Raw genomic sequence first — 27,133 nt, 5'->3', positions numbered from 1 at the left:
TCAACTTTGTGTTAGTCTTGTTACCATACCAATACCACTTCTGTGATTAAAGGCAAAATAAACTATACACAAACGTAAATGTCCAGGGGTCGATTTCACAAAGAGTTAGGACTATGTCCTAACTTAGGACTAGTAATAGGAGATATTCAATGTCAAAGTGTTTCCATTTTTGTGGAACTTTGTAAAGTATTTAGTTTTGTCGCGCGGAATTCTTTAGTCTTTTCAGTTCGCGGATAGATGGTCAAACAGCCCATGGTCCGTTTTAAGTTGTATAGTGTCACGCGTAGTAAAAGTTCATTTATTGTTCTGGGGTTGAGGTTTAGAGATTTCCTTATTTGGTCATGATATTTGGTTTGGGTTTTGTGAATGGGCACATTATGAACATGGTATGTGGAATGGAGGTGGGGCAATCGTGGGAAGGTTTCGTGGGCAGGGATATAGTTAATGTAGAGTAGTATCGACGATGACTCCGACCGAGCAGGGTCGCTTGTAAAAGTAGAGAGATTGAGAGAGTGAGTGAGAGTGGGTCGACTGTAACCACCCGGCGAGTGGGTTCAGCCCTCGCAGGTTACAGGGCAGCCTCCACCGTTCTAAGAGTTTCGTGAGACCGAAAGTCTACGGCAGAATGTAATTTTGGGAAAGTCTTCAATGACCAATTTCCAACGGCGCCCACAGCATGGAACCGTGCCCTGTCTACACTGTGAATATCATGAGTAAAATGGTTATTGTGTAATTTTTATCAAAGCAAAGCTAAGTGTAGTATGCCCAATTGTTGAATTTGATATGTTAAAGAGCAAACCTATCGAGTAAACGAAGTTCTCCGTTTAGAGATGTTTAATGAAGTTTCAAATGGTTATTTTCTTTTTGAAGTTGCAAGTAGAATCAATTTAAAGTTTTTTCAGTATTTAACGATGATGCATTGCCTTTAAAATTGTGTATCGTTAGCAAGATAGTTGGACGTTTTTGGGTTAATTATTTTACCGTAGATGGCCACCAAACCCCGGTTTAAATAAGACGCACGACGCCCAACAACCCTTGGTGACAAAGAGTTCTGTCAGCCATCGACCGACTTCATGGGGCTAAAACTGAGGCCGTATACCTGAAGGACGGACTGTCGAAGTCGCCGAGCAGGCAACCAAGAGACAAGAGTCGTGGCAACCGAAAACACAGGTTTATTTTAGATTAATGTTTTACTGCAAGCTAGCCAAAGATGTGCTCTGATTTACTTATTTAATCAAGTGAACGAACCCTTGAGTTTAATCCAAGAAAGTGTAAATAATTTGTACCTTTGAGTTAAACGTGAACAAGAAAAGTTGTGATTTGTTATTGTTTATTCTTTCAACAAAGGCTTGCAAGAAGCACCCTTAAGTATCCTAGAAGAAAGTTGTATATTTTAAGTGATTTAATTAATTCATTGGTTTCCTCAGCCAACAAGGGCGTAAGAAAACACCCCTTAAGGTTAAGAAAAAAACTGTACTATATTTTCTGTAAATTTCTGTAAATATTAATTCCCCTTCTATTATTAAAGAATTTGGGTTATTTCAAGAAGAAGAATTGTGTTCATCCTGTCAATTTATTTGAGTTCATTTGATGCGTATGTCACTATATTACTTTCTTTGTAAATCGATGTGACATACAAATTACATGGATAGTCCTAAGTTAGGACGAGTAACTGGTCCAAACTCGAGATAAGACTAGTCCTATTTCTTTGTGAAATCCACCCCAGAGGCCCAAAATTAAAAAAATGTGCTGACAATTTTTAAGAAGTTTGTACTAAGCAAAACTATTTACTATAGGAACTTCCAAGAACCACCTCTTGTCACACAGGGTATTTTATCAAAAAGCCTGCCACCCACAAACAATTATTGTACTTACATACACTAAACAAACCTTCAAATTTTACTTTAAAAGATTTACCCTTATTATTGTACAACTCAAATATACCCTGACTTTCCGTTGAATCTAAGATTTCCAGCAGCCAAAGTACCGCACCATTTTTCAACATCTTTTTCTGAGCAGAAATCTGATGAGAGATATTTTACTGTTTATAACATCAGAATGACATTTTATGGCGGTCATCTTCCGCCATCTTGAATCACTCGGTACTCACCCCATGATGGTTAATTTCAAGTCACTCGGATCATGCACCTTGAGGACTGGGTTACCATTGGTTGATATCATCCAGAGGATGAAATCACCATGGCAACTGACAGATCTCATCCATAATGAGGCTGAGAGATCGGTTAGGTCATATGACGTCAAGTTGGTGACATGTACCAAGTCAGCTTTTGATGTGTTGAAAAACTTGAGGTCAAAGTCTGCTGATAACTCTATCAAGAAAAAGTTGATACTAATTTATTTATATTTGTTCCGTATGAACTGTCCTGGTCAAAGATTCACAATCCATGCGTTATTCAACTGTTCCTAACACAAAAATAGTATATTCCCAGCTTTACTAAAGTAAAAAACATTTTAAAAAGGAGACAAAAAAAAACCCAGAAAAACTTCCCTGGAAAACACATGTATGTATCAGGAAGGAAGAGAAGGAGTTTGAACAACAAAACCGCAGAGTAACCAAAAAAAACCCTGACAATGCCCCTGTCTGACCAGTGGGAAAAGATAGAAAGATCAGCAGGATGGCCGATTAACGAGCGGGATTAGATCTCTTTGTACAGAGGGAGTGGTACCACCACTCTGCACCATGTTGCCTGCTGTAAAGATGAGTCATTGGAGACAAGAATTGCGAAAAATACACAGTTTTCGCATGCGCAGTGTGTTTGCTTTGTCTTTCATGGATGTGCACATGGTAGAAATGATTAAGAGGTTGTAGAAGGTGAGTTGTGATTGACATCTTTATTTACCGTTTGTGGTGTTTTCAAGTAAATATCATATCTTATTTTTAAATTTTTTGCAACGTTCCTGTCACTAGCAGTGGATCAAAATTTGGGTATAAGCATATGAGGGGGTTTGTATTCAATTTTTTTCCCGTTTTGGTGGGCGAAAGGGTACAATTTTTTTTTATCAGTTCTCAAAAAAGTAGTTTTTTCTATATTATATCCATACGACAAATGACAACATAGTTGAGTGAAGAACCAAGTGCACACGCACAAACTCACAGACGCTAGGTCTCCTAGTGTTTGTATTTATAAGGTAAGTGGATGTTTACGAGGTGTCGTTAAAACGACCGCGGTACCACGGGTTCAGCTTTTGAAGTCCCTTCATTCGAGCTCCTTCTCTTCATTCCTCCATGATCAGACAGACACACTGCTCACAATGAACCCTGGTATAGGTAGCCTGGCAAACATACTATATAATTCAATACTGAATTCTCAACTAACCTGTTTCACAATGAACCCCGGTATAGCCTGGCAGACAGACACACTGATATCCATTGATTCTATCTTCACATGTAGCTTGATTCAGACATGGTTGACTCACGCACTCATTAACATCAGTGTCACATAAATCACCACTAGGAATAAATATCAATATAGGTTTTCTCGGCAAATGAGCAGTCAATTTCATTTTCATGCGTTCGAATTAAAGCTGTTTTGCCTCTCCAGTTGTTACTGCGTTTCAAATTCAGAATTCCGTCATTCAATTTCGTTTTCAGTAAGTCAAATTCCTTTAGCACTCTGTTCAATTTAGCGTATCGTCATTCTTTTTCGTGACACACACGCCTCAAGAAGCGTCTGCGAATTTGAATGCTGCTTCAATGAATTGTTAAATTGAATGACGCAACATTACATTTGACTAATCATAAAACGAAATCGAATGACCCTTTTCAGTAGCATTCGATTTCGTGCGAAATAGAATAGCTTGATGGTTAAATTGGCTGCTCATTTGCCAAAATTGACCGAGAAAACCTATATAAACAAAATATATAATTGTTAAAAATCTAATTAACATTTGATTGCATCTTTTATTGGAAACCTACAGGAAACAAAATTAATGATAGTTCCGTTATGAATCTGATGCAAACCACGTTTTACACCAAAAATGACCAAAAGCTCTTTTGGATTCAACATGTTTCTCTTTTCCAGCATTTACTTTTTAAAATGTCCTGTTCTGGACTTGCCTTTCACATACACTTGTATCATTTTTGCCCATAACAATGTGACTCTGATGAGAAGTGTTACTGACAGTTAGATTGTGTATCCCGATATCCTAGGTGGACATAATTGCTTCACATTTTCAGCCATTTATCTCAAAAAACGAAACCACCTTTAATTAGTATTAACAGAAATATCTATATATTCCTTAAAGACTAAAACAATCAAACGGTTAAAAAAAACGAAGGTAACCATTCCCTTTAAAGGCACTGGACACCTTTGGTAATTATCAAGACCAGTATTCTAACTTGGTGTATCTCAACATATGCATAAAAACAAATCTGTTAAAATTTTTACTCAATTGGTCCTCAAAGTTGCAAGAAAGTAATGAAAGAAAAACACTGTTGTTACACAAATTTCTGTGCATTCAGATGTATAAAAAAAGGCTTCAGCATAAGTCTTTTATAGTCTGAGTCAGAAATTACTTCTTTCTCAAAAACTAAGTTCCTTCAGAGGAACTATAAACAGCTCTCCATTCTCGTAACCAGGTTAGTTTTATGCACACAGTTTTTTTTTGAGTAATTACCAATAGTGTCGAGTGCCTTTAAGTGAGCCAATGGTATTAAAGTTCTTCACGAGTTATTTTACCTGAAGCCTGGAAGGCATGTACAGCTGAAGGCATCAGGCCTTGAGTAATTACCAATAGTGTCCAGTGCCTTTAAGTGAGCCAATGGTATTAAAGTTCTTGGTGAGTTATTTTACCTGAAGCCTGGAAGGCATGAACAGCTGAATGCACCAGGCCTTGAGTAATTACCAATAGTGTCCAGTGCCTTTAAGTGAGCCAATGGTATTAAAGTTCTTGGTGAGTTATTTTACCTGAAGCCTGGAGGGCATGAACAGCTGAAGGTACCAGGCCTTGAGTAATTACCAAAAGTGTCCATGTGCCTTAAAGTGAACCGATGGCATTAAAGTTCTTGATGAGTTATTTTACCTGAAGCCTGGAGGGCATGAACAGTTGAAGGCACCAGGCCTTGATGTGCAGGTAGCTCCATTACTGCATGGTACCTCAACACACAAATCAACCTCGATTTCACACCGTGCACCAGTGAATCCTGAAAAAATTCCCAAATTTGAGAGTTATTGCAAATGCATCATTTTCAATGATGTACCTCTCTATAAATGAAATTGGAATTTATTTTTTACAGATTTACTAATAGTTGCCTTGAAGCGGTCAAGTTGGTCTTTGAAAAGCGTTTGTAACCGTTTGTTATAAAATGCATATGGGTAGAAAGGTGTTGTTAAAGTAGAATACAATGATCCACACAAACAGGCCTTGAAATTGCGTGGTTTTCCTTTTACCTTGTCGACTAACACGGTTGGCCATTTATGGGAGTCAAATTTTTAACAATAACCAAGTCTGAAGAGCACAAGTGAACGAGTGTCACGTGATGACAGGGGTAAAAAACTTAAAATCTCTGAAGTATGATAATATGATATACGTAGTTATGTCATTGACATTTGAGAGTCAAAAACAAATCCTAGATTGGGCAAGTACCGTTTTTGTAATCGATGATATTACATCAAAAAGAGTCAACACACATGTATGTATAGAACACCTTTAGAACCAGTGGTTGATTTCAAAGTTACACAAATTTTTATCCTAACTAGCAACGAGTTCTTGAAAATTATCAGAATAGTCCTAAGAAAGGACGAGTAAAACTCCAGATAAGACTATCCTTAACTCTTTGTGAAATCCACCCTAGGACCAACAGACATTAATAACTGATCATGCTGTACCATTATCTCTGTATTTTTCACAGTGGACACAAGCAATAATGAGTACTAACTTTCTTAACTCCACAACTGGTGCAGACTATTTTGCGCTTCCTGTCTCATTGGCATTGGAGAAAACTATAGACGGTTAAACAAGAAACTTTGAAACTTTCTAAAGACATACCTATGGCGCAATCACAAGAGAACTTAGCTTCTTCATCTGTACAACTGCCTCCATTCTCACAAGGGTCAGAATCGCACTCGTTGATTTCCTCGTCACAAAAGCGCCCTCTGTAGCCAGCATGGCATGAACATTCAAAGTCAGCTACCTAAGAAGTAACCGTGGGAGAAAACAAAGAGAGATAAATGGGCAGTAGTCCAACATTCAGCGTCCGTAGAGAGGATTAAAACCGAGGTTCTATCTTCGTTAGGCAAAAAGGTTGTATTCTGTTTGCTTGAAAACATGGAATTGGTTCTGTGATTAATAGTTCTAAAAGACCCACAAAAAGGCTCTGTGCAAAAAATTTGGAAACCACAAATCTGAGCAACTTTTTTGAGCCGGCTATACAATATGTAGGCATAATGCATGATGCAGAATGCTCCTTTGCACAATTTTTGTAGTAAAGTCCTTCCTTCACATTTTGACTCCCAAAATGTGTGGGACAGACCGATGAGTGTGTCTTGCACGTTGTGGATTGGGTCCATAGGTACTATTTCATACAATGCAGTGCTCGGCTTCTGTTTTGTTGTTTTAAATTTGTGCATCGTTGTCCAATGATGCTTGCAAAATTGTACAAAGTGTGAGAGGGATGACCTTGTGAAAGCCTGCATGCCATTTAGTGCTCCAGCATAATGAAGAAGGTTCTAGAGCTGTCACTGGTACAGGCCATGAGACTGACATTACGCATTGCTTTGCTGATGTTTGTTATACAATAACTTTAAAAACTTTTAGTATTTACTATTATATCATATGTTTTGTATTTGTTTCACAAGCCTCAAAGACATTTCTTGACCAATGATATATGAAACATGAGCGTGACACAAGTTGTGAAAGCCTGCATCCGACGAGTGCACTTTTGCGTCCCAATGAAGCAGTATCAAAGCACTGTCACAGGAAGTATAACTAAAAACTGATTGGTCTTTACCTTGTCGATACAGCTGCCTCCGTGCATACAGTCAGCATTGTTTAGCAGACATTCATTGATGTTCACGTCACAATCATCCCCGCTATATCCAGGTAGGCATTCACACTCGTACGCACTGAGACCATCTTGGCATGCCGCACCGTTCATACATGGAGTAGACTCACACTCATCAATGTTGACATCGCACAAATCACCTGCAAACAATGTTATAGAAAAATGTCCCTTGTGGTATATAATTTGATAAAATATTGTGCCACGAACGTTTTCATCCATTGGTTTTCACAACTTGCCACACAACATCAGAACCGCTCCAAAAGAGAACATTTTCAAACATCTGCTAAAAACTTACCGGTTTACTCATTAATTTTTGTTAAGCGCTTCAGGGCTGTTGTGTGAAGCGCTATATAAGTGCCGTTCATTACTATTATTATTAACACAACACGAAAGAACAATAACCTCACTTCACTGGTTTTTCAGTTTTAGTACATGTATTTAGCTGAATCTGGCAAGGCCTGGCGTGGCCACGGAGGCCATATGGCCCTTGTTGTCCGGGTCCTGGCCTTGGTGCCCCGTTCAAAAGTTTCCCATAGCCTTTAAGATTTTCCAATGCAAAATGAAAATGGCCTTGCCCTTCTGAAGGATAAAATGCCAGACCTGCCTGACATAATTTGTTTACTTGTATAGCAAGCAAGGGAAAGAAATCAATTATATAACCCGATTCCAAAAAGAAATCTGCCATCTTGTGTCTACATCTTTTCAGATAAATTAACCAAAGTGGTGTTTTGGATGAAAAATAAGTCTGGTTCTTTTTGTAAAATTACAATAAATCTAAAACTTGTTTTTGAAAACATTGAGCAAGACCAACCCTCATAATTCTTCAGGGATACTCCTAGAGCTATAAGGTTAGATCAGCTATTATCCGAGACGATAGCTGAACGAAACTCATAGTTCTAGGAGTAATTCAAGGGTAGGTGTCTGGGAAAGGTGTCTTGAAAATAACCCTTGAACATTTATCAAAATTACCTGTGAATCCTTCGCTGCAGACACAGCTGAAGGAGTTAGTCTCATCAAGACAGCTTCCTCCATTAAAACAAGGCTCTTCCAGACAATCATCAATGTTGTCATCACAGAGTGTACCGGTGAACCCTTCTAGACACCGGCACACAAACCGATTAATGTAATCACAACATCTCCCATCATTCATACATGGATTGCTGTCGCATTCATTGATTTCATGCTCGCAGTTGACGCCGTTATAACCCACATCACAGATACAGGCATAGGCGTTGACATCATCTTCGCAGGATGATGCGTATATGCAAGGGTATGATGAACATTCGTCAAAGTTTTCTTCACAGTTCTGGCCGATATAACCCTCTTGGCACATGCAACTGTAGCCGAGGTGTTGACTAATACACACACCTCCGTTCTGGCATGGATTCCCATCGCAGTAATCAATCGGTTCCTCGCAGTGTGTACCAGTGAAACCAGCAGAGCATTCACATGTGTATGAAGCAATACCATCAAAGCAGGTTCCACTATTTTCACACAAACTGGAAATAGAAAGAGTGCATGATTGGTTTTCCTCCAATAAACTGAAAGTTCTGATTGCACACAGCATTATCGACTGCCTTATTTAGTAATAAGCAATGGCAAAGTGCACACATATACGCGCTGCGCACAACTCCTAGCCAATGATATCGAGTTCTGTGTGTGGACTTCATGTGAAGACTACTTACCCTGGATAACAGTCATCCATGTTCACATCTCACATCCAGTGAATCTTAACATCCACACACATGAAAACTTCAACTACTCTATCCACAACAGCCAGTTTGGACTTCATGTGAAGACTGCCTACCCTGGAAAACAGTCATCCACATTCACATCACACATCCAGTGAATCTTAACATCCACACACATGAAACATTCAACTAATCTATCCACAACAGCTAGTGTGGACTTTATGTGAAGACTACTTACCCTGGATAACAGTCATCCATGTTCATATCACAGTGCGATCCAGTGAAACCTTCTACACAGTCACATAAGTAACCATTGACTTGATCTATACAAGCTCCACTATGCTGACATGGCACTGAAATACACTCATCAATATCCAACTCACAATTCAATCCTTCGACAGAGCAAAACACAAAGTAAACAATTTATTCTATATAAATGCATTTATTGGGTTTGAATCCTACCCCAGTAATATACCTGAACATCGGTGTACATGTATATGGGTAAAAACCAACGAATATTCTTTATCCCCAATGCAAATTTAACATCTATCGTTTGCAGTACCCGCTGCTTAAACATAGGATTCGAACTGCCTCTAGCCACCTGGCAATCTTGGTGGTCTAGTTGGTATGACACTGCTCTAGAATTTCAAGGGTTGTGGGTTTGAATCCCACCCAAGTAATATGGATGTGATTTTTTTCACAGAACTGGGGTAAATACTAACACAAAGTAAACAATTTATTCTATATCAATGCATTTATTGGGTTTGAATCCTACTCAATATAAATGCATTTATTGGGTTTGAATCCTACTCAAGTAATATGTCTGAACTTGGCTTTGGCAGGACTTTCTTTGGCTCAATGCTGCAGGTCTGGTTGTGGTTTCCCTCCTTTGATTTCTTCCCATTGTTTTTTCCTTTTTTAAATGCATGGTGTTATTATTATTGTTTGTTTAGCATTCACTGGATATGTACATGTATTGTTGTGTTTACATTGTCTCGGCTGCGCCTTGATTAAAGATTAATTTGGTGCATTACAAATACCTACTATTATTATTATTATTATTATTATTATTATGTACTGAGTATACAGTGCTAACACATCGATGTGTATGGGTAAAAACCAATCTATTAAATGCATTTAGTGAGTGAAAGAAAAAAACAAGAACTTTCTATCTTTGTTGACTCCAGGGGACCCTAAAACCCTATGTATTTTTTTTAGCAAGGCTTGCAACCCTTTTTAAGGATAAAGTAACAATTTGAATCTATTTAATTAATTCCATATTGCAGGGGAAAAAAACGTTAAGGCTGTCGCAAACTTCATTTTAAAAATTAAGTTCATCTGCTACCACAAAATTTAACAGCAAAACAGTTGGTTACATGATGAAAAGAATGTTTACCGATGTATCCTGGTATGCATGAACACTGGTACCCAGTGCCGGTATTACTGCACGTTGCACCATTCATACACAGTGAAAGCTCCGCACAGTAGTCAATGGTCTCCTCACAATGATCACCGGTTAAACCCACTTCACATTGGCAGAAGTAGCCATTGATTTCATCTTCACATGTATTCATGGCTCCACAGGGATTGGACGAACACTCATCAATGTCAACAGTGCAGGTGTCTCCTGTAGATAAAGAAGAAGAATAATAATATTATGTGACCAGGCACTTTAAGTGACTGCCCCCTCTTAAGTTAGGTTCTAGCATAGACCCCACATGAGATTCCTACTTGTTTATTGCAGAGATGTAGAGATTAAGTAATTAAGTACACCAGCTGTGGAATGTCCTAGGAACTTCCAAGGTTCATGGCTGTGTGTTTGGTTTATTGACATAGGTTTAGCTACATCACATAACTCTGTGTTGATGCTGTTATCAATACTGTGCTGTGTGTGTGATGAGGGCATGGTATAGTTAATTGCTATGTGATCACTGCACAGGTGGCTTACATCCAGAACCACTATCTAGATTGTTTATGTTACAGCCATGTTGCTAGCTCATTAGTATGTATTTGTCTTTTTGGACAGTCCTGTCTATTGTGTATGATAAAACTTAGTGTTCTTTACTGGACTCTAGAGTTTTCGTGAATATTTAATAAGGTGGACTGAGGAACTATTTCATCTTTGGCTAAAGGGTATAATAATAAATGTGTTTCTCTATTGTAAAAGTTTATCCTCTTAAGCTTGAGACATTTTCTCTTTGCCATAGAATTTAATGTTTCAGGTTTACTTTGGTTATTTTGATTTAATGTTTGTATTTTCTACATTTCTATTGTATAATCTTATGTTTGCTTATAATCTTTTTCTTTTCTGTTCTTTTATAGACTTACGCATCAACCCTTTTTTTTTTCTTTTGTGCTTGTGAATAAAATACTTGTATAAAGAACCAATCTTGTCGGGTCACAATTAATAATAATAATAACCGGATTTATAACACGCCTTTTGCCAAATGATACAAAGCTCCAGGTATTATCACTGCAAGGAGTGGGCAAATTTTGAGATATAATACCTAATCCTTGAGCACCATGTTATGGTTTACAAGGTGCTGTGGCGCAATATATTGCCAATCCAGCCAGGAACACCGGGGCAAACCCCTTCACTTTTCAGTAAGTGCACTGGGTTCTTTTACATGCGTTTACACAACACATGGGACCAATGGCTTTACGTCCCATCCAAAGGACGAAGCAATGGTTATGTGTCTTGCTTTAGGACACAAGTGTCACGGCTGGGGATTCGAACCCACACTCTATTGGTCCCATATGTTGTGTAATGCATGTAAAAGAGCCCAGTGCATGCACTTATCGAAAAGAGAAGGGGCTCTCCCTGGTGTACCTGGCTGTGGCTGCTGTGTGCGCCGTAGTACCATGTAAACCATTACATGGTGTGCTAAGGATTAGGTCTCATAATTTCAAAATCTTCATCCCACTAATCTTGCAGTAAAAATAATTGGCGCTTTGTATCCTTTGGAAAAGGTGCGTTACAAATATATTTTTTATTATTGTTATTATTATCCAACTGTTGTTTGGCTCAGCAAAATAACTAATTACCTTGAAAGCCTGGTAGACAGTCACACATGAATGAGTTAAGTTCAGGTTCAATGCACGTTCCTCCATTAGAGCAAGGAGCTGATGCACATTCATTGAAATCCACCTCACAGTTCAGCCCAGAATAGCCTGCAACACATGCACAGTTATATTCATTAAGCTCACTTGAGACACAAGTGGCATTATTCTGACACGGGGCATCGTCACATGCCGTCCTGACCTTGTAGCAAAGATCCCCGGCCCTATCTGCTGGACACACACAGCGGAATATTGAGACTTGATCCACACAGGTTGATGTCTCGTGACACGGTGAACTGGCACACAGGTCCACATCAATTTCACAGCGGGTTCCGTTAAATCCAGCAGGGCATTCGCAGCTGAAGGCGTTGAGTAGATCACGACATGTTCCTCCATTCTGACAGGGGCTGCTGTCACATTCATTGATAGAAATGGAGCAGTTAATACCATTGTATCCAGGAGCACAAAGGCATACATAATCACCACCTTCAGCTCGACAGTAACCACCGTTCTCGCATGGATTTGGAATACAGCTGTAAAAAATAATATTAATAATAATAATGAAAATTTGTATAGACCATGTCTGTCAGAAAGACACTTCTGTAGAAAACAGAACTCTGCTAATGACTGAACAAGTGAGTTTTCAGGTTGGTTTTGAAGCTGGAGAGAGTGCCTACTTGTCTCAGAGTCAGTGGAAGAGCATTCTAAGAGACCGGTCAAGCATGTGAGAAAGAACGGCCTGGCGAATAAAGCCACAGGCAAAAATTGAACAAATTGGACAGTGAGTCTTAAAGGGAAGGTACACGTTTGGTAATTACTCAAACCAAATATAATTTTAAAAACTGACTTGGTAACAAGCATCGAAGAGCTGTTGACAGTATAAAACATTGTGGGAAACGACTCCCTCTTAAGTAACCTAGCTTTTGAGAAAGAGGTAATTTCTCACTAAAATATTAAAGACTAGTCCAACAAGGGTGTTTTTTCTTTAATCATTTTCTCCCAACTTCGATGACCAATTGAGCCCAAATTTTCACAGGCTTATTTTGTTATGATTATGATGGAATACACCAAGTGAGAACACTTGCCTTAAAAGGGAAACGTTTCCTAATGGATCGTGCGAGTTGGTCTTGGAAAAGCATTTGAAACCGATTATTATGAAATGCATATGGTAGATAGATAACTAAAAAGTAGACTATATTAAGATCCACACATACATGCTTCGACATTGCACGGTTTTCCTTTTACGCCACGATGATACACAGTCGGACATTTTGTGGAGTCAAAATTATGACTCCACAAAATGGCGTGCTGTGTTAATTCACGATGTAACAAATGGTTGCAAATGCTTTTATTATTATTATTATAATTTATTCGGCATAAAAACACATCCAAAGTACAGACATATACAGAACCAAACAAAAGCCAGGGACATATGCCTGTAATTAAAAAGTTTACCTAAAAACTGCAGCCCGAAGGCCTTCAATTCCAATATCAACCTAGTCGATGCACCCTGATAGACATGTTTGATACTCACGAGGATCCAACAAATGAACGTGTTCATTTATTCCTCTCCGTTTTAGAAATGATTGATGGCGGTGAAAAATAAAATATTAACAGGCAAAAAAGAAGGCTATAAAAACCCGCGTCACACTAGTATTACTTGACAGTGATTCTTACCTAGGGATTTCACAGTTGATACCAGTGTAATTGGATGCACATTGGCAGTCGTACCCATTGACCTGATCTAGACACACACCATCATTCAGACAGGGTGAAGAGTCACACTCATCAATGTTCTCATCACAGAATTCACCTGCACACAAAGCACAGAAGTATGGCATAAATTAGGGAGGTTTAGCTGCAAAATCATCTTTAAATCTCACGCTTTCAGCTTACGTGAAATTACCAGTTTTCACGTCAGGTACGTACGTGAGCGCAGACGTCATACATGAGTATGCAGGTGCTCAATGTCACTTTGCATTATTCAGTGAAGTGCGCATTTTAAGCGACGCAGCATTTACAAGTAAACCTATTGACCACCAAAATGGTGAGCGTGGCACAGTCTCTGCGTGTGACGTGCGTGCAAGTGGTCAGTAGAATGATTCTGCTATACAAGGGTGCGCCCTTGTCTACATTTGTCCTGAGTCTTGAGAGCAGGGATTTGATTTGGTCAACAGGAGTTATGTTAATGAGCTTAAATCCTTTAGCCATCATTGGCTGAAAACTAGAAAACTAGTTTGCTTCAACCATCCCTCTAAGCTTGGGGTAGCTAGCAAACAACCCTGCATCGTGGCTGCGGTACTTAGACTTTGACTCAGTACTTAGATATCAGACTTTCAAACTTTTCCACTTTTAAAATTGTATAAATACTCAAAGTACTCATGTCTAAGTAATGCATGCTTTTTCTTGAGTAACAGGCACCCTAGTCTGTGGCAGTACTTGGTTCTTACATGTATAACAAGCACTTAACTACAAGACTGAGATATACATGCAATATTGTTTTAGCCGTAGGCAATCCTAATAAAGGTGTTGTGAGATTAATACTAGCTTGCTGCAATCTACTGTAGAGTGTCACGGCCGAGTGGTTAAGAGCATCGAACTCAAGTTTTGATGCCAAGTCACCCGAGTGTGGGTTTGAATCCCGGTCATGACACTTGTGTCCTTGAGCAAGATACTCAACTATAGTTGCTTCTCTTCACCCAGGGGTATAAATGGGTACCTGCAAGGGTAGAGGTTGATATTGTGAATGAAAAAGCTTTCGGAGCGCCACAGCAGCTCGGGGCTGTATGGGAGCTGAGAAAGACTAAAGGGATGTTATTGGCCCTGTGACCAGGGGACTAATGTAAAGTGCATTGATACGGTTTATCGCTCTCGCTGTCGCTGATGTCGCTGTCTGTCACAAGTGCCATGTTTATTTTATGCAATGCCCAGTTAATTAGTTTAGAGTATGTTTAACTTATATGTTGTGCTGTGTTTTATATGTGCGAGGTTGCCTCTTTAATTTAGCTCCTTTAAGGCTGTCAAAAGTTTGGAGGCAGGCCAAGAGGGTCCCAAGAGGGCGCCAATTATATTTAAATTAGGGCTTCAGGATGTCAGAGAGGGCAGTATTTGGGCTGGGGCTTTTAAGGAATGTTGGTATTTACTTGTATTGTCCTTGGGAATGGGTTCCTTTTGTTATGTATTGTTCTGGTGGGTTGTGCAGTAGTTTCTAGCCAGTCTTGAGTTGAATTTGGATGAGAGCAGTCTGTATGAATAATGTTCTGACACAAGGCTCGCAACATCTCTGTCCGGGGTGGACTTTATCCTGTGTGGATTCATCAGAAGTTTAATATCCTGAGTGGATGAAAACAAACTTCTCAGAGCTTGTCCTGTGTGGACTTTATCATCAAATCCTGTGTGGATTTGTCAGAACTGTCCTGAGTGGACCCTTGCCAAAGAATCCTGAATGGGTTTTGGCTGAGAAGAGGAGACCAACGAATTCAACCAGCAAAATATCAACCGGTTTGAGTTGGCTGTAACTACCTATGTATGAGAACTCGAAGGCCAACAACTCATGAGGCGGACGTAGAACTGCTGAGGAGAAGCTATAAAGAGCTCCAGCCGTCTATACGGAAGACTGCAGTATCGTCACTCAAAGGAGACGGGCAAGTAAACACACAACACCCCGATATAATCGGAGAAAACTACGAGATTGAACATTTGCCTGCATGGAACAGTCATGCATTGAGAGACAATTGGTGGCGGGTAATTAAGATTGCATTGTCTTAGAGTGACTTTGCTTTAGTGACGGATTTGTGGTGTAGCGAGGACAAAAGTGCACCTCAGTGGAGGAAGAATGTTTGTGGAACAAAGAACAGAGCTAGCTCATTGATTTGTTTTGTGTATGACTAGGGTTTCATTGGCTTTGTAGGGGATTAATATTTTCGTTGTTAATAAATTAAGTAAATTTTTGTTTAATGCAGACAATGTTTCACTAAGAATCATTTTTGTGTGTCATCGTCTCGGTTAAGCGGTCCACTGTATAGTCAGCCAGGGGAAATACAGTCCCATGGTGTGACACTGTCGCTATCGCTGTCCCTGTTGCTATCGCTAGCGCTATCATTATCGTTATCGCTATCGTTATCGTTATCGCTATCGTTATCGTTATCGTTATCGTTATCGCTATCGTTATCGTTTTCGTTATCGTTATCGTTATTATTATTATTAAACTTTTATGTATTATAAGGAACTAACCTTGAAATCCTGTGACACAGAGACACTGGTAGTGATTGATTTGATTATCGCAGGTTGCATTATTGGCACATCTGTGATGTAAACATTCATCAATATCAAACTGACAACGGTCTCCTTCATAGCCTGGTTGACAGTCACACCTGAAGCCGTCTATCAAGTCAATACAGGTTGATTCATCACTGCATGGAGAGCTCTTACACTCATCAATATCTGTAGAATGGTGGGATTCAATATGAAGATAACATAATGAAAGGGAAGGTACACGCTTGGTATGGTTACTCAAAACAAATATTAACTTAAAAACTGACTTGGTAACAAGCATTGATAGTATAAAACATTGTGAGAAGCGGCTCCCTCTGAAGTAACATAGATTTTAAAAAGATGTAATTTCTCAATAAAATAATAGAAGACTCCTAGCTAGAAGTCTTTTATTGCTATCTGGCTAGCACACAAATTCGTCCAACAAGGGTGTTTTTTCTGCCATTTTTTTGGCAACTTCGATGACCGATTTTCACAGGCTTGTTGTTTTATGCTTATGTTGGGATACATCAAGTGAAAAGACTGGTCTTTGTTAATTACCAAACGTGTACCTTCCCTATAAGGCTATGTTTGAATCAAGCGACTTTGGCCATCGCTATAGCTGTAAATTTGCAGCAAGACATCATTGAAGAAACAACCTTTTCATCTGGCAACAGCGAGCCACAGTCATGAAACAGCCTTCTTAGGTCAAGATCCCCACATTATGCATTATAGCTCTGAATGCTATTTTTATAAAAATGAAATCAAAAGTCAGTATCAGAGTCATCTTAAGATGAGTTACATGTATGTATCTGAATCAACATAGCAGCATCAACATTTTGCTACTAATAATAATAGGCCCTTATCCCTACAGCATTTATAAGGCGCACTTTACTAAAGATAATCAAAGGTGCTGGTCTGGAAGAGGTTAAAGATTAAGTTAAAGTGTTGTCAAAATGTTGGGAAAGCAAGCATGTTGAAAAAGACCCTGTCCCGTAACTGGCCAGGCGAGTTCGAGGAACATGGAGCGTATTGCTGATAGATCTTATAAGCCTAGTCTGGTCTAGTTGTACCGGGTGTCAAGAGATTTTGTTCGTAGATAGGGTGGAGCTGAACCGTGTAGTGCCTTGAAATGAAATTGCCTTGGACTATTTAGCTGTTCCGACCTACCGTCGGAACAGGTATTGTTTTCGTCGAGATTTTTATTATTAGCTGTTCCGAACTATCGTCGGAACAGGTATTGTTTTCGTCGAGATTTTTATTATTTTTATTATTATTATTATTATTATTATTCTTTGTTTCTCGCCAAAACCCCATTGCATTTGTACACGTTTTTTCTTTAAGTCTAAGCCCCTACACCATAATACGAAAGAGTGAGTTTATTGTACCAAATTGAAGCTTAAAACATAAGCTTTACTCTAAATGTAAACAAAATTAAAAATCTTAATTAAATAACCATGTAATCTTCATTTGAGTATAACTGGATGCAGTCGCTTCCATGTTATTGTTAAATATTCTCTTTGGTAACCAAACAGTATGTACCTATCGTGAGTTGTGACTTCTTGAGATGAGTCTACGCGTTTGACTATAACTGGATGCAGTCACTTCCATGTTATTGTTAAACATTCTCTATGGTAAATGCCATATAGTATGTAACTATCATGAGTTGTGACTTCTTGAGAGGAAGTCTACTCATTCTGTTTTCCTACCATTGTTCAGGACCCATAACAATCTAACCGAGTTTCGGGCCCATATGCTTTGCACGTGACAAAATACGAAGGTTTAGGGATTTCGTTCAAACGAACGTGCGTAATTAAATAGGGGTTTTTGACGACGACGACACACCATCGTGTCCACAGATTTACACTAAACTTTAACAGTTTGAAGATAATGATAGTTGAAAAAAAACTGTCAACGTATGACTGGGACCGAGTTGGTTTGGGACCGAGTTGACCGTGTTCGTTTTTGAGAAATGAGTGAAAAAACTGTCAACGTATGACTAGACTGGGACCGAGATGGTTTGGGACCGAGTTGACCGGGTTCGTTTCAGGCAACGAGCGTGGACGACGAAAATAGAACGCCTGGGATTTGGAATCATTTACGGGTGAAGTCACCTTGTTTGCGCCGGGGACCATTTGCATAAACTAATTCAAGTATTTCGCTTTCTTTTCGGAAATTATACCATGACATACAAAAACTCTTTGGCAGGAATACAAAAGCAGCGATTTTATTATGCTGACGTTTCTCTTGTGGTTGAGTGGGTCATTTGTATAGAGCTGCTTATAATAAATAGGCAAAACATTTTGCTTTATAAAAATGCAGAAATTGAGCAGAATACCTGGATTCACGACTTGTACAAAATGAGGAATGGTATTTGCTGTGTTTAGCTGCTTTTTGTGTTTTAAAAGCTATATGTAGTTTGGTCTGGTCCTGTGCCAATGACTTTTTAAAGGAAGAAACGCAGCGCTTACGTAATCAGGGAATTGTGCTTACGCTAACCGTAGTTAACAGCTTAGCGGGGAATGTGTTCTTGAGCGTCACAATTCGCAACAAAAAATTTACTACAGTTGACTAATTGTGCTCAATTCCTGTGAAACTGTCACTACAAAAACAGTGACTTAAAAATTTGATTTGCATTCACAGGACAACCGTGCTTTATAATTAGTTGTGCAAAAGTAGGCCGGGGCGACTAGTGTGCTTAAGTGTTAAAGTCGCGACTACAAATTATTAGAGAGGTTTCGCAAGCGTGCGGATACAGATACAGATACGGATATGATAACCGTAACTGTTCCGCCATGTGTTGAATTTTGTTTCGCAAACTATAGGTATGTTTCACTTGAGTGCGCTCGCATTCATCATGAGTGTTTTTCTGACATACGTATGACCGATTAGAGACCCCGTGTTTTATACACTACATTTTCTCATCTTTTTGCTTACAAATGACTAAACAAATTCTATCTATATCAAGCACGATGTGAAAGCTATTCCGTGGGAAATATATTTGATCGAGGACAAAAATACAACTAAAAATCTGCAAAACAGTATCCATTTATCTACGACGTGTATAAGCTCCCGTATCTTGTACGAACGTATATGCAAAATACGATAGTCGCGGATACGCGTCACTTGAACACACAAAGTGTCGACGTATTGGTATCTGTATGTTTATCTGTACACTTGCGAAAACTCTCTATTATTTGAGTCGCGACTACTGTTTTTCTCTACTCCATTATAATCATGCCCACACGTTGACTACAAAACTAGTCCCGACTACCTGTTTGGTGAAACAGTTGTGTTGCTTACTACTAATCGCAACATAATTAATGTTGCGCTTGCAGCACATTGCGGCACAAATCTTGAGAATCCGTAATTTATCTCGACAAGTGTCGTAGTTGGGTTTGAGGGCCGACTAGTCGAGTAGTAAATTTCACTAGTCACCTAGGCCTATCATGATGGGAACTTGCATACTGAAAAATCCTGTGCGAATGGGCCCAATATGCTCTGCTCTGGAAGCAAATATTCAGTGCTAAGCAGAAGCAGTGTTTTCTGCGCTTACGTCAAGCGAAATAGACTACTAAGCAGGGATTTATTTTGTTTGTGTGCTTCCAAGCTCGCACTTTGTATTCCGTGCTTGCACAGTAAGCAGAAAATGGTGATCGTAAGCGCAGAGTTTGGTGGACGTTAAGAGTTAAGCGAAATCCACTCGTGCTAAATCAAACATCATACCACTGACCAAATACAAGGATTTTATCCTTAATGTAGTTTTTTTGTGACATGACATTGGACTTTTAAATTACTGCATTAAACTCAAGAAACCAACAAATCAAACAATCCTGAGTCAAATATTAGTTTTATTTACATTTATTAAACTTTTTAATTGAACTTTTTGAGATAAACATTTCAACTGAACATTTGACTAGTAATAACATCTCCTCTAGTATACAGACCACTCATATTACATACCGCCCTCTAGTGACAGTAACAAATATTTAATGGAAGACAACAATAGCAAACAAACGCTTTTTGTTTCAGCCTATTCTCCTAAACCATAACTTGAAAAGAGTTATATCATATATCAAATTAAAGACTAGGACCTAAGCTTAATTCCTCATGTAATTTTGTTTTTAAATTCTTGATTAATTAACCACGTGACCCTCGATTGCATATTTAATTGGGAAATCTTTGTAACACCATATCTCAAGAAGTACCGGGCCGATTTTTAACCTGTTTTTAAACTGAACATTTGACTAGAAAAAAAGAGATGTTGATAGTAAGACCACTCATCTTACATACCGCCCTCTATTGACCAGTAAAAATATTTAATGGAAGAAAATCAAAGCATTAGTTTGTAAACGTTTTTTGTTTAAGCCTTATCTCCCAAACCATTATGCGAAAGAGTGCGTTTATTATACCAAATTGAAGCTTAGAACATAAGCTTTACTGAAAATGTATTTTTTTTTATTCTTAATTAGTTAACCACGTGACCCTCATTTGCATATTTAATTGGAAAATCTTTGTAGCACAATATCTCAAGAAGTACAGGGCCGATTCTTACCGTGTTTGTAGTTAAAGACACCTTGGGGATTGGAGATTAATTTGGAAAAACCGTGACCTCAAGTTGACCTCTACTTCCGGGTCAACCGGAAAAGGGACCATATCTCAAGTACTATACAACCGATTTTCAAACTTTCTTTAGTTTTAGACCCCTTAGGCATTAAAAATAAACTTTGAAAACCGTGATCTAAAGTTGACCTCTACTTCCGGGTCAACCGGAAGTGGGACCATATCTCAAGTACTATACAACCGATTTTCAACCTTTTTTTCAGTTTTAGACCCCCTTAGGCGTTAAAATAAACTTTGAAACACCGTGACCCCAAGTTGACCCCTACTTCCTGGTCAACCGGAAGTGGGACCATATCTCAAGTACTATACAACAGATTTTCAACTTTTTTCAGTGTAAGACTCCTATGCATTAAAAATAAACTATGAAAAACCATGACCCCAAGTTGACCTCTACTTCCGGGTCAACCGGAAGTGGGACCATCTCAACAACTACACAACCGATTATCAAACTTTTTTCAGTTATAGACTCCTTGGGCATTCAAGATTAGTTTGAAACAACTTTGACCCCATGTTGACCTTTACCTCCGGGTCATTGCAGATTAGTCTTTGGTAGCTGTGAGCCCATGTTGACCTTTACTTACGGGTCAACCGGGAAGTGTGACCTTATATCAAGAGCTATACAAAACTTTTTTGAAACGTTTTTTTTCAGTCATAGATTCCTTGGGCAATGAAGCACATAATCCAAGCAAAACAACACGGAACAGCTTCGTGTTTGTTCACAAACACTTAATGTCTAATTATTAGCTGTTCCGATCCAGTCGGAACAGCTATTTTTTTTGTCGAGATTTTTATTATGTTTATTATTATTATTCTTTGTATCTCGCCAAAACCCCATTGCATTTGTGCACGTTTTTTCTTTATGCCTAATCTTTAAACTATAATACGAAAGAGTGAGTTTATTATACCAAATTGAAGCTTAGAATATAAGCTTTACTTAAAATGTAAAAAATGTTAAATTTCTTAATTAATTAACCACGTGACCCTCATTTGCATATTTAATTGGGAAATCTTTGTAGCACCATATCTCAAGAAGTACTCGGTCGATTCCTACCCTGCTTGTAGTTAAAGACTCCTTGGGGATTGGAGATTAATTTGGAAAAACCGTGACCTCAAGTTGACCTCTACTTCCAGGTCAACCAGAAGTGGGACCATATCTCAAGTACTATACAACTGATTTTCAAACTTTCTTTAGTTTTAGACCCCTTAGGCGTTATAAATAAACTTTGAAAAACCGTGATCTAAAGTTGACCTCTACTTCCGGGTCAACCGGAAGTGGGACCATATCTCAAGTACTATACAACTGATTTTCAAACTTGCTTTAGTTTTAGACCCCTTAGGCGTTACAAATAAACTTTGAAAAACCGTGACCTCAAGTTGGGCATTGACTCCTTGGGCATTGGAGAGTAGCCTTAGGTTACCGTGACCCATGTCGACATCTACTTCCGGGTTAACCAGAAGTGGCACCATAACTCAAGACACTATTCAACATTTTCAAACTTTTTTTAATTATAGACTCCTTGGTAATTTTATCACATAATCCAAGCAAAAGAACACGGAACAGCTTTGTGTTTGTTCACAAACACCTAATGTCTAGTTATTTTTATTATTATTATTATTATTCTTTGTTTCTCGCCAAAACCCCATTGCATTTGTACACTTTTTTTTCTTTAAGCCTAATCTCCCAAACTATAATATGAAAGAGTGAGTTTATTATACCAAATTGTAGCTTAGAACATAAGCTTTACTCTAAATGTAAAAAAAATTGAAAATCTTAATTAATTAACCACGTAATCTTCATTTGAATATAACTGGATGCAGTCGCTTCCATGTTATTGTTAAATATTCTCTTTGGTAAATGCCATACAGTATGTACCTATCATGAGTTGTGACTTCTTGAGATGAGTCTACGTGTTTGAATATAACTGGATGCAGTCACTTCCATGTTATTGTTAAACATTCTCTATGGCAAATGCCATGCAGTATGTACCTATCATGAGTTGTGACTTCTTGAGAGGAGTCTACTCATTCTGTTTTCCTACCATCGTTCAGGACCCATAGCAATCTAACCGGCTTCCGGGCCCATATACTTTGCACGCGACAAAGTACGAAGATTTAGGGATTTCGTTCAAACGAACGTGCGTAATTGAATAGGTTTTTTTTTTACGACGACGACATACCATGGTGTCCACAGAATTACACTAAACTTAAAGATAATGACAGTTGAAAGCTTCTCTTAAAATATTACTTGCTGTGGTGTTGTAGTTTTTGAGAAATGAGTGAAAAAATGTCACATTTAGACTCTGAGGTGGCTTACGTCCGAGACAAACGTGTGTAATTTAGATATGGGTTTTTGACGACGACAACGTCGTCGTCAAAAACCCCTAAAGGCCTATAATACTACATTTCAACCCTACCTAATAGTTATAGGCGTTGGCAGTTCATATTTACTGACAATGTTCCCAAAATCATGAGACGAGAATTATTTCGCCGGATCATAATCCCCTCTGTTGATATATACACACATGTAAACAAATTGATATTTATCGGCCCTTGTAGCGTAATGGTCATTAGTCGTGAATTCGTATCTAATAGATGCGAGTTCGATTCTCCATACATCATTAAATTTTGTTTATCCCCCAAAACTAAAAAAATATTTCTTTTTGTGATATTTAAGTTAGATTCTTATCTTTATATTGATAGTGTTGCCTTTTCTTTTTCTCAATTGTTAGCCCAACATAACCTGTGTAAATGCCATACAGTATGTACCTATCATGAGTTGTAACTTCTTGAGATGAGTATACGCATTTGAATATAACTGGATGCAGTCGCTTCCATGTTATTGTTAAACATTCTCTATGGTAAATGCAATTCAGTATGTACCTATCATGAGTTGTGACTTCTTGAGAGAAGTCTACTCAAGTCTCCTTTTGTTGTTTTTCTACTTACGTTCTGGACCACAGCGAATTCTCTTTTTATTCGTTTCCTAACCGAGTTCTGGACGTACACGAAGGCATAGGGTTTTCGTTTAACGAACGTGCGCAATTGAATAGGGGTTTTTGACGACGACGACACACCATCGTGTCCACACATTCTACCTCCATGTTTACACTAAACTTAAACAGTTTGAAGATAATGATAGTTGAAAGCTTCCCTTAACATATTACTTGCTGTGGTGTTGTAGTTTTTGAGAAATTAGTGAAAAAACTGTCAACGTATGACTGGGACCGAGTTGGTTTGGGACCGAGTTGACCGGCTTCGGTTCAGGCGACGACGAAAATAGAACGCCAGGGATTTTGAATCATTTACGGGTGAAGTCACCTTGTTTGCGCCGGGGACCATTTGTCTAAACTAATTCAAGTATTTCGCTTTCTTTTCGGAAATTATACCATGACATACAAAAACTCTTTGGCAGGAATACAAAAGCAGCAATTTTATTATGCTGACGTTTCTCTTGTGGTTGAGTGGGTCATTTGTATAAAGCTGCTTATAATAGGCAAAACATTTTGCTTTATAAAAATGCATAAATTGAGCAGAATAGTGGCTTAATGTTATAGAGCTGCTTATATAATCAATAGGCAAAATATTTTGCTTTAAAACAAATTGCAGATCAGCAGAATACCTTGATTCACAACTTGTACTTGTATTTGCTGTGTTTAGCTGCTTTTTGTGTGTAAAAATCTTTAGTGTAGTTTGGTCCAGGGCCAATGGCTTTTAAAGGATAGAATCGCAGCGCTTGCGTAATCATGGAATTGTGCTTACGCTAAGTGTATTTAACAGCTTAGCAGGGAATGTGTTCTTGAGCGTCACAATTCGCAATAAAAAAAGCTACAGTTGACTAATTGTGCTCAAGTCCTGTAAAACTGAAAACAACAGTGACTTAAAAATTTGATTTGCAATCTCAGGATAATACCCGTGGTTTACTTACGTGCAAAAGTAGGCCGGGGCGACTAGTGTGCTTTAGTGTTAAAGTCGCGACTACAAATTATTATTTGAGTTACGACTACAAATTATTATTTGAGTCGCGACTACTATTTTTCTCTACTCTGTTACAATCGTGCTCAAACGTTGACTACAAAAATTGTCCCGACTACCTGTCCAGTGAAACACTGGTTGTGTTGCTTCTTACTATTCGCAACATATAATATAACGTGCGCTTGCAACACTTTGCGGCACAAGTCTTGAGAATCCGTAATTTATCGCGACAAGCGTCCAAGTTGGGTTTGAGGGGCGATTAGTCGAGTTTGTAAATTTCACTAGTCACCCAGGCCTATCATGATGGGAACTTGCCTATTAAGGTTTTATTGCGAATTGCAAAAATTCAAGAGAGGGCGTTGCGAGCGCGAGTCGTACAAACTGCATAGTAACCGCCCCATATTCCTTCCCAAAATGCATTGCGGTTCTGAATCGCAATAAACCTTATGAAAAATCTTGTGCAAATGGGCCCAATGGCGTGCTCTGCTCTGGAAGCAAAGATTCAGTGCTTAGCAGAAGCAGTGAATTCTGCGCTTACGTCAAGCAAAATACACTGCTTAGCAGGGATTTCTTTTGTTTGTGTGCTTCCAAGCTCGCACATTTTATTCCGCGCATGCACATTAAGCCGAAAATGGTGATCGTAGGTGCAGAGTTTGGTGGTTACGAGTTCAGTAAAATCCACTCGAACAAGATCAAACATCAAACCACCAACCAAATACAAGGATTTTATCCTTAAGTAGTTTGTCACATGGCAATGGACTCTAAAGATACTAGCATGAACTCAAGAAACCAACCAAATTAAACAATCCTGAGTCAAATGCAAGTTTTTACATTATTCAACTAGGGACCACTTATCTTATATACCGCCCTCTATTGACGAGTGACTGAAAATCCTTGCAACACCATATCTCAAGGAGTGCAGGACCAATTTTTACACTGTAGTGAAGACTCCGTGGGGCATGGACATTAATTTTGAAAAACTGTGACATCAAGTTGACCTCTACTTCCGGGTCAACCGGAAGTGGGACCATATCTCAAGAGTTACACAACCGATTAAAAAAAAATTCTTCAGTTATAGACTCCTTAGGACTTAAAATTTGTTGGGAAAAACCGTGACCTCATTTTGACCTCTTCTTCCGTGTCAACTGGAAGTGGGACCATCTCAAGTACTATTCAACCGATTTTAAAACTTTTTTTCAGTTTTAGACCCCTTGGGCATTGGAGATTAGCCTTAGGTTACCGTGACCCCATGTCGACCTCTACTTTGGGGTCAACCGCAAGTGGCACCATAACTCAAGACACTATTCAACAATTTCAAACTTTTTTTTCAGTTATAGGCTCCTTGGTCATTTTAGCACATAATCCAAGCAAAAGAACACGGAACAGCTTTGTGTTTGTTCACAAACACCTAATGTCTAGTTTGAATTGAATTCGCTGATTGACAGGTAGCCAGTGTATGCATGTAGTTTATAGAGTATGGGGGTGATGCTGTTGAACATTCTGGTACCAGTAGGAGACAAGCTAACTCTGTGACATGACACTTTGCTTAGCATAATCAGCTACCTGCAATTTACTCATATCCATCAATCCAATATTTGTCCATAACTGTTTCGAGCATAATTTTACAGACTTTAATACCACTACATTGTGAAGTATAGATTATGTCACAAACTATAAAATGTTATCATGTACTTACAAACACATTGCTCCAAGCTGGTAGATCCATTATTGATTGTTGTGTTGCTTCCTGGGCACAGTAAGCAGTGTCGTTGCTGGCTGTTAGGCTGGTAGCTACGACGATCACACAGGGTACATGGAAAAAGGCCTGTGTCGGACACACTGCCTGGGCTGCATATTTCTGTAAAACAAAAACACATCCTGATAAATCAAGCTACAAACACACGCAGATGATTACTAAAGTAAGGTTAAATAACTAAACCTGTTTCAGCCCTGTATGCTTGCGGTTGTTGAAAGGGAAGGGCACTAAGGCATTTTCTCCTTGGTAAAGGGCACCAGTACCCTATGAGATTGTAAATTTATACTGGAGCATTCCATCAGGGCATGGCAGACATGAAGTCTGGCTGTGGACTGGCTGATCTATCTATCAGACTTTACAACATACCTACCTAGACACTGATCCATGGACTAAGAACCATAGTCCTGACAGGTTGTGCCATCAGGGCATGGTAGACATGACGTGGCTGTGGACTGGCTGATCTATCTATCAGACTTTACAACATACCTACCTAGACACTGATCCATGGACTGAGAACCATAGTCCTGACAGGTTGTGCCATCAGGGCATGGTAGACATGACGTGGCTCTGGACTGGCTGATCTATCTATCAGACTTTACAACATACCTACCTAGACACTGATCCATGGACTGAGAACCATATAGTCCTGACAGGTTGTGCCATCAGGGCATGGTAGACATGACGTGGCTCTGGACTGGCTGATCTATCTATCAGACTTTACAACATACCTACCTAGACACTGATCCATGGACTGAG

At 38.9% G+C, this 27,133-nt stretch overlaps 1 protein-coding gene across 2 annotated transcripts in view; it reads right to left on the bottom strand.

The window, feature by feature from the left end:
* Positions 1 to 27,133, bottom strand: part of LOC139954346 (uncharacterized) — a 132,082-nt gene that overhangs the window by 18,195 nt on the left and 86,754 nt on the right. For both annotated transcript variants that reach the window (XM_071954102.1, XM_071954103.1), the window contains exons 32-43: positions 26,318 to 26,479; positions 16,009 to 16,218; positions 13,453 to 13,588; positions 11,761 to 12,308; positions 10,112 to 10,342; positions 8,954 to 9,107; positions 7,994 to 8,523; positions 6,971 to 7,164; positions 6,010 to 6,154; positions 5,044 to 5,164; positions 3,339 to 3,472; positions 2,111 to 2,330 (exon numbers count right to left, since the gene is read on the bottom strand). In XM_071954102.1, the coding sequence (XP_071810203.1) occupies positions 2,111 to 2,330; positions 3,339 to 3,472; positions 5,044 to 5,164; positions 6,010 to 6,154; positions 6,971 to 7,164; positions 7,994 to 8,523; positions 8,954 to 9,107; positions 10,112 to 10,342; positions 11,761 to 12,308; positions 13,453 to 13,588; positions 16,009 to 16,218; positions 26,318 to 26,479 (2,785 nt within the window). The remainder of the gene's footprint in view (positions 1 to 2,110; positions 2,331 to 3,338; positions 3,473 to 5,043; positions 5,165 to 6,009; positions 6,155 to 6,970; positions 7,165 to 7,993; positions 8,524 to 8,953; positions 9,108 to 10,111; positions 10,343 to 11,760; positions 12,309 to 13,452; positions 13,589 to 16,008; positions 16,219 to 26,317; positions 26,480 to 27,133) is intronic.

Source organism: Asterias amurensis, chromosome 2 (genome assembly GCF_032118995.1).
Source record: "Asterias amurensis chromosome 2, ASM3211899v1".
NCBI classification, from domain to species: domain Eukaryota; kingdom Metazoa; phylum Echinodermata; class Asteroidea; order Forcipulatida; family Asteriidae; genus Asterias; species Asterias amurensis.
The sequence above is the reverse complement of the archived record's forward strand: the minus strand, read 5'-3'. Positions and strand labels throughout refer to the sequence as shown.